Here is a 7,734-nt window from a genome sequence, read left to right on the forward strand (position 1 = left end):
CCTCCTGGGACGAGCCCCTCCGTTGCCGGGACCTCCTCTGCTCCTTGCCGCTCCCTTCCGCGCCTACCCCCGCGCCGGGGTCGGCCTCCCCGGGCCCGGCGCTCCCCCCGTGGCCCCGGCGCCCACGATGCTCCCTGTGGCGTCTGGAGCCCCCCTGTGCCCCCGGCCGGGGCCCCGGCACCGAGGTGCTGCAGCCGGGCTCGGTGAACAGCGGCGGCTGCACCGCCACCGCCGCCGCCGCCGCCGCCGCTCCTCCTCCCCCGGCAGCGCCGACCCCCGGCCGAGGCTGGGTGTGGCTGTGTTGGTGCGGGTGGGGGTGGTGCGGTGGTCGGGGGACGGCGGGGCAGTGGTGCTGGGCCAGGTCCTGACGGAGGTACTCCTGCTCCAGGGTCATCTCGCCGGGCCGCGGCCGGTTAGTGTTGTTGTTGCGGTTGTCCTGAGGGTTTACCACAAGGGGCCGGTCCAGGTGGGTCTTCATGTCCCCCCGGGAGTTTCTGGGGAAGGAAACCTGGGACTGGAGGGCGGAGGGCGGGTGAGAAGGGAACACAGAAGGGCTGGGTGTTATCCCCTCAAGTTGGTGACATCCTGTATACACGTCCTCCGTTTTTTCGTAATTGAGTTGGCTCATTTAGATTTAAGTTGCGTTAGATCATCTTACTCCCTTCCGACTAACTTCAAATAACCCCAGAATATAAACGACTAAGATCAAAGAGATTCGGAATGGTTTAACGGTAGTTGTAGAGCCAAAAGAATTGGTAGACTGTCGATCTATGCTTCAAACAAAGAGATGTATAAATATTGTACTCAATTAAGAAACTTTTAATTTAGGAAAATGTCCCCTGCTCATTGAGGTATTACCTCACTTCCTGTCCCTATATCCACCACTGCCTCCTCTCCTACACCTCACTTCCTGTCCCCATATCCACCAGCCCTCCTCTCCTACACCTCACTTCCTGTGCCCATATCCACCACTTACTGACACTCCCTCCTCCCCTGCGTCTCAAATCCTGTCTGACTCCTCTGGACCCAGCCACAGATCTACCGTCCGGTGAGCAGGGCAACTCGGAGCACTCCGCTGGGACTCATTTCCAAGTGTAGAAAACTAGAAATCCCCCCCCCCCCCAGGGGCCCTGCTGGTGTGTCAACACGCCTGCTGAAACCATACCCAGCCCCTGATAAGAGGACTGGCGCACTGGCTCTCTCTCCTTCCTGGGATAAAGCCTTGCTCGCGCTCTCTCTCTCTCTCTCTCTCTCTCTCTCTCTCTCTCTCTCATTGCATGGCCCACTTTAAATAATGCAACAGTGCAAAGCATGCAGATCCATGCGGCTCCGTGTTGCGGTAGAGAAGGAGAGGTGCTCAACTCACTCAAAGCAACATTAGCACGACGTTTAGATGTCGATAAAGCATGTGTAGGAAACAAACCATTGTCATTGGCTACATTGTTCGATTTGGTCTATGGTGTGTTGTTTTTGAGAACCATGAACACCAAATATTTGATGAAAATGATCGATATAGCTGCCTGTGGTAAATTGTTTTTGTTTCCTCTGGATTTATGTATGGAATAGCAAGTGATAATAAATCATTCCAGTAATAATGATGTTTGGCCAAACTATGAAAATGATATCGACATTTGATGATGTATTTATTTGATCTAGATCCTTGCTTAACTGTGATAACGGGGGGGGGTTGTGAAAAGGGCTTAAAGATGTTGATACATCCCTATAAGAGCTTGGTAAAGTCACATGACCCATGTTACTCTAAAGCTAACAAACAACCAAAACCTCTGTGATGGCACCGTGGCTCCAGAAACACAGGCTTCTGCAATCGCTCTTTCTGATTGGCTCACACAAGTACCTAGTGACATCACTCACCAAATGACATCACATGCCACCAATTTCCACCAATTACCAATAGTGTTGGTATCTGTCGCTGCTGTGGATTGCGTTTGGAGTTTGGATCTTTTCTAAACTAACGCCGGTCTATGCTACAAATGGAAAGCCTAAACAAGAGGGCATTTTTTGCATTTTTATCAGTTTCTATAAACATCGCTTTTATCAAATGACAATTTTAGATTTTAGAATTGTGATGAATCTAAGATAACCCCTGCTCCGCAGGGTTCAGGGGGCATCCTGCCTCAGGATCCTTACAGGATGGACTGCGGACATCGGGGATCAACTCCAGAACCATTTGGCACAGAGTTTAACACCGAAACGCCTCTTCAGATATTGTCATTTATCATTTTGACCTCATATACAATATATATGTTATTTTTTTGAACCCTTATAGACATACATATATACACGACATCAAATGTAATCCACCATAGCAGGAGCTCCATGTACACTTTCCCCCTCCTCACCTCCTCTCCGCCCTCCCCCACTTTCCAGTCCTCCTGCTCCAGCTCATTGTACAGTGCCTCCCGGCTGGTCATGAGGTTCTGGCGTCGGATCTCGCTGGTCCGCTGCTCCCATACTGACTTGCCTCCAGGCTTAGAGTTGTTCTTCTGCTGCTCCTTACTGCATGGGGACGAGGGGAGGGAGAGAGAGGAGGAGGGAGAGAGGGAGAGAGGAGAAAGAGGGAGAGAGGGAGAGAGGGGAGAGATGGGAGAGAAGGAGAGAGGGAGAGAGGGGAGGGGGAGGGAGAGAGGGAGAGGAGGAGGAGGGAAAGAGGGAGAGAGGGAGAGAGGGGAGAGAGGGAGAGAGGGGAGGAGGAGGGAGAGAGGGAGAGGAGGAGGAGGGAAAGAAGGAGAGAGGGAGATTAGGGAGAGAGAGGAGGAGGAGGGAGAGAGGGAGAGAGGAGGAGGGAGAGAGGTAGAGAGGGGAGAAGGGAGAGAGAGCGAGAGGGAGAGAGGGGAGAAGGGTAAGAGGGAGGGAGAGAGAGAGAGGAGGGGAGAAGAAGGGAAAGGAGAGAGAAGGAGCGGGGAGAGAGGAGATTGAAGTGGAGGTTCGAGTGCCTTTTACCTCATGTTGACAGAACGCTACTAAGAATGACCACGCTAGGCCAGGCCTGTGGTTTGGGTTTGTGTTGTCATGCGATTGTGCTTGCATTGTTGACATTGTAGTAGCAGTGGCTCCGGAGGTAGAACAGGACAGGTTGTTTGGCAACTGGTAGTGTGCTGGATCGATCCCCAGGCACCTCCTAGCTTTAAGTTTGAAGGTGTCCCTGAGCAAGACCTAGCCCTAAACTGCTTTGGATGAGTTGGTGGTTGCCTGGGTGACACCGCTGTCAGTGTGTGAGTGGCTGAATGAACAGGTAGGTGAATGTGAGGCATTAATAGCAGTGAGTGGGTCAGAAAAGCACTATATAAATGCAGTCCATAGCATTTCAATATTCCTGGTTTAGAGGGTAATTGTGTTAGATGGTGTGTGTGTGTGTGTGTGTGTGTGTGTGTGTGTGTGTGCTTGTGTGTGTGTGTGTTTGTCCTTACGCTGCGATTGAGAGATTTGCAGCTGACAAGGGGCTGACCTCAGCCACCTCCTTTGCTTTCTGTAGCGCTGTCTTCTGATTCGCTGCTTCCTCCTGCTCTTCTTCGTCCTATTGGTATACATCACCATCATTCATCGCTGGTTTTAACTCTTTATGAACAACCATGATACATATGTAAAGTCAACTATGATTTCAAACCTTACCTGCTAGCAATCATACATGTGGGCAGTTTAGGACAACTTATTTTCATTCACACTCACACTCATACACACACTGTTGTTCAGTTAGGTACCTTAGTAAGTTCTTGAGCGTTGGCAAGATTGTCCACAGCGATGGCCAAGAACACATTCAGCAATGTATCTGAGGTGTTAAGAGGTCAAGGAGACAGGTAGTACCACAGGTGGAGAGCAGTAGGAGAGCTGAACCCCCCCCAGACTAAAAACCTTTTATGGAGGAACCTATGAAGGAACATCTGTCATCACACTGGTGTTGCCCAACTCGTTTCACGGCAACACCACATGGTGTAAAGATCTACTGATGGATCCCACCTGATGGTGATGGATCCCACCTCCACCAACCTCTTCACCTTAAGCCTAGCTTACCTTCTAGCCCTCTCCCATTCCAAGACCACCTAAACTCAACACACCGTGGACAATTGCCTTGTCGCAAAAATGTCCATTGTCAAGATGGTCCCGTTTTCAAAGTGTGCATTTGATGAATACTAATAAATAACACTTCAAATGTATGTGTGTTGTTCTATCTGGGTTGAAGGGTGTTTGCTTGTCAGGATGTTTGGGTTTGGATGTGTTTGGCGAGTCAGCACATGCTGAGCCATGAAAAGGATACAGTTGCCGAAGAGGGTAAGGACAATGAAGAAGATGGAAAAAACCATGCCTCTATCCGTGACTCCGCCCCGGGACTTAATGCCATCGTACATGACCATGTTCCAGTCCTCACCAGTGAGGATCTGCACATGGACACAATCATTTGTCTCAATTCATACGCAATATCGGCAATATTCAATTAATCCCGATTAGTATACTGAATTTAACACAATGTCTCCAAACAGGGATCTGAAAGAGCCTTAAACTCCCTTATTCCAGATAAACTATGACACTGTTATTGAATTGGGGCCGGATCAGCTACAGAACCGCTCTATAGATTCAGCCTCCGGTCAAATCCAAGCATGGAGACAGAGGAGCAGGGGAACGTTAGAGACAGGGCCAGGGAGGGCTCCTACCTGAAACACAGTCATGATGGCCGCTGCAAAGGTGTCGAAGTTTGTGGGCGGCGTACCGCCCTCAAAGTTAAATCTGTGTGTGAGAGAGAGAGAGAGAGAGAGAGAGGGAGAGAGAGAGAGAGAGAGAGAGAGAGAGAGAGATAGGAAAGGTGTTAGAGGAAGTAACTAAGAACATAACTTGGATTATTGAACTACCTCTTGGTAATGACAAATGGAATTGAATTGATTCGCAAAGCACATTGGAGTCATTATGCAAGGTGGGAAGAGGTGTGTGTGCGTGTTGGTGTGGGTGTGGGTGTGTATCTTCATGTGTGTGTGTGTGCATGCAGGTTTTCAAAATCACACTCACTGTCCACCAAAGAGCTGCATGCCCAGCAGGGCGAATACCACGATGAAAAGGAAAAGGAGAAAGAGCAAACTGACAATAGATTTCATAGAGTTCAGCAAAGACACCACCAGGTTCCTCAGAGGGGCCCAGTACCTGAGAAACACAGACGATCCAGGGTTAAGACATCTCATGGTTTGGCTTACTCCATGTTGGAAAGCCATTGAAAGTAATGTAATTTTAGGGAAAAAGAGGGGAAGCAGAGGGACAGAGAGGGGGAGGCAGAGGGACAGAGAGGGGGAGGCAGAGGGACAGAGAGGGGGAGGCAGAGGGACAGAGAGGGGGAGGTAGAGAGAGGCAGAGCGACAGACAGGATGTGACCTTGGTCCACAGAGAGAGATAGAGTGAGAGAGAGAGATAAAGAGTGAGAGAGAGAGAGAGAGAGAGAGTGAGAGAGAGAGAGAGAGAGAGAGAGAGAGAGGAAGACCTACTTGGTGACTTTGAAGATGCGAAGAAGTCTTAGAGCACGTAGAACACTGATACCAAACGAGGTCCCGGGCTTGATAGTCGCCCAGATCACCTCAAAGATACTGCCAACTATCACCTGTACATGCATGCATGCACACACACACACACGCACACACACACGCACACACACACACACACACACACACACACACACACACACACACACACACACACACACACACACACACCAAACTGGTTAAGAAATATATTTACATTTATTTAGACAGGATCTAACACACATACAAGGTCTGAAATGTGTGTGTGTGTGTGTGTGTGTGTGTGTGTGTGTGTGTGTGTGTGTGTGTGTGTGTGTGTGTGACTCACCACACAGTCGAAGCAGTTGAAAGAAGAGTGGAAGTAGGGCTGGGTTCCCAGGCCGTACATCTTGATGAGCATCTCAGACATGAACAGACCCAGGAAAATGAACTCAGCATAAACTACAGGAGGGGAGAGAGAGGGTGGAGGAGGAGGAGAGAGGGTGGAGGAGAAGATAGGGAGGAGGAGAGAGGGAGGAAGAGGAGGAGAGAGGGAGGAAGAGGAGGAAGGAGAAAGAGGTAGGAGGAAAACAGCGGAGAGGGAGCAGGAAGAGGAGGAGGACGAGGAGGGTGTGAAAGGAGGAGGTGTAGAATCAGGAGAAGAAGTAGGATCCAGTGGAAGGAGCCAGAGGTGGAAAGAATGAGGATGGGATGGAGAAGTCAGAAAGGGCATGTTGAAGAAGAAGGATGGGGGAGATGAGGAGAGAAGGAAAGAGGAGAAAGGAGGTGTTCAAAGAACATAAACCAAGCAGCAGGAAACAGCAAAACGATTAGGAGGGGTTGATCAAATACACAGATAGGTGAAAGAGAGAATGGAGAGGTAAGGATAGAGAGAAGGAGAGAGGAGAGAGAACGAAGTTCATAGTGAAAGCAAAAGAGAGATGAGGGAAGATTAATGCAGAGTGAGAGAGAGAGAGAGAGAGAGAGAGAGAGAGAGAGAGAGAGAGAGAGAGAGAGAGAGAGAGAGAGAGAAAGAGAGAGAGAGAGAGAGAGACAGAGAGAGAGAGAGGGAGACAGATACAGAGAAAAAGAGAGAGAGAGATGAGTGAAAGTCGATAGCGGCTGAAGCTAGCAGTGTATGACAGTGGTGATGAATGGAGTCTATCAGGGAGTATGGACCACTATGCTAATGGCACTGGGACACCAGCCAGAGCTAGGGAGCTGACGCCATCAAGGACCCTGCGTGTTTGTGTGTGGGTGTGTGTGTATGTCTATGTGCGTGTGTGTGTGTTTGTTTGTGTGTTCATGCGTGTGTGCATGCATGTGTATGTGAGTTTGTGTGTTTGTGTGTGGGTGTGTGCGCGTGTGTGTATGTCTGTGTGTGTGGGTTTGAGTATGCATGAGTGTGTGTGTGGGTGCGGTGCGCGTATGTGCTAGTGCCAACCTACGTGGAGGCAAAAATGTTGCTTTGAATCTCTGCCGATGTATATAATCATAAATCTGTGTCAATAGAAGGCTTTATCTTGGAGTATGAAGTTTAAGGGGCATGTGGGCATGAATCCCAGACTACACCTGTTTATGTAAGGGCATATGCCTTCAAATATGAAAACATACCTTTCGAACATATATGTGCATCATGTGTGCACACCAGCAACTCACGCGCGAAAGCTCAACTTCACAGAACTATAACTATTTACTACTTATTCGTTAAGCACAAATAAGTTGCTTGATTGTAGTTTGGCTTCTGTCTCCCGGCGATGGACTTTAACTTTTTAAACCTGAAAGTGGGCATTGCTACCATCCAGCATGTGTGTGTGTGTGTTTGTGTGTGTGTCTGTGCGTGCACGGTACTCACAGACTCACAATCGTTTTAAAACCTGAAAGTGTATATTGCAACCAACCAGCTTGTGTGTGTGTGAGTGTGTGTGCATGCGCGCACGTGCATTCGTTCATGCCTGTGTGTGTGTGTGTGTGTGTGTGTGTGTGTGTGTGTGTGCGTCCACGGTACTCACAGAGGAAGTCGGAGAGTACATCTGGCTGGTCGTAGTGCACGGCCGCCACACACATGGTGTTGAGCCCCACCAGGCAGAGCACTGTCCAGTAGAAGGCCTGCGTCTTCACCATCTTGCGGATGAAGAAGCGGAGCCTTCGTTCCTTCTTGCTGTAGCTGGAGCCCTCCAGCCCATTATTAAGACTGGAGCGGGCAAAGCCTGGAGAGTTAGGGACAGGCAGAGGGAGA

General features: G+C 49.7%; 1 protein-coding gene across 1 annotated transcript in view; it reads right to left on the reverse strand.

Moving 5' to 3' along the window:
* Positions 1-7,734, reverse strand: part of LOC307071319 (voltage-dependent P/Q-type calcium channel subunit alpha-1A-like) — a 79,683-nt gene that overhangs the window by 49,851 nt on the left and 22,098 nt on the right. The window contains exons 3-12 of the mRNA XM_079730305.1: positions 7,508-7,705; positions 5,845-5,957; positions 5,484-5,596; positions 5,017-5,148; positions 4,668-4,740; positions 4,274-4,394; positions 3,720-3,787; positions 3,429-3,535; positions 2,361-2,517; positions 1-514 (exon numbers count right to left, since the gene is read on the reverse strand). The exon at positions 1-514 is cut by the window's left edge and continues 109 nt beyond it. Of these exons, the coding sequence (XP_079586431.1) occupies positions 1-514; positions 2,361-2,517; positions 3,429-3,535; positions 3,720-3,787; positions 4,274-4,394; positions 4,668-4,740; positions 5,017-5,148; positions 5,484-5,596; positions 5,845-5,957; positions 7,508-7,705 (1,596 nt within the window). The remainder of the gene's footprint in view (positions 515-2,360; positions 2,518-3,428; positions 3,536-3,719; positions 3,788-4,273; positions 4,395-4,667; positions 4,741-5,016; positions 5,149-5,483; positions 5,597-5,844; positions 5,958-7,507; positions 7,706-7,734) is intronic.

The sequence above is a fragment of the Pollachius pollachius genome (assembly GCF_949987615.1).
Source record: "Pollachius pollachius genome assembly, chromosome: 2".
Classification (NCBI taxonomy): Eukaryota; Metazoa; Chordata; class Actinopteri; order Gadiformes; family Gadidae; genus Pollachius; species Pollachius pollachius.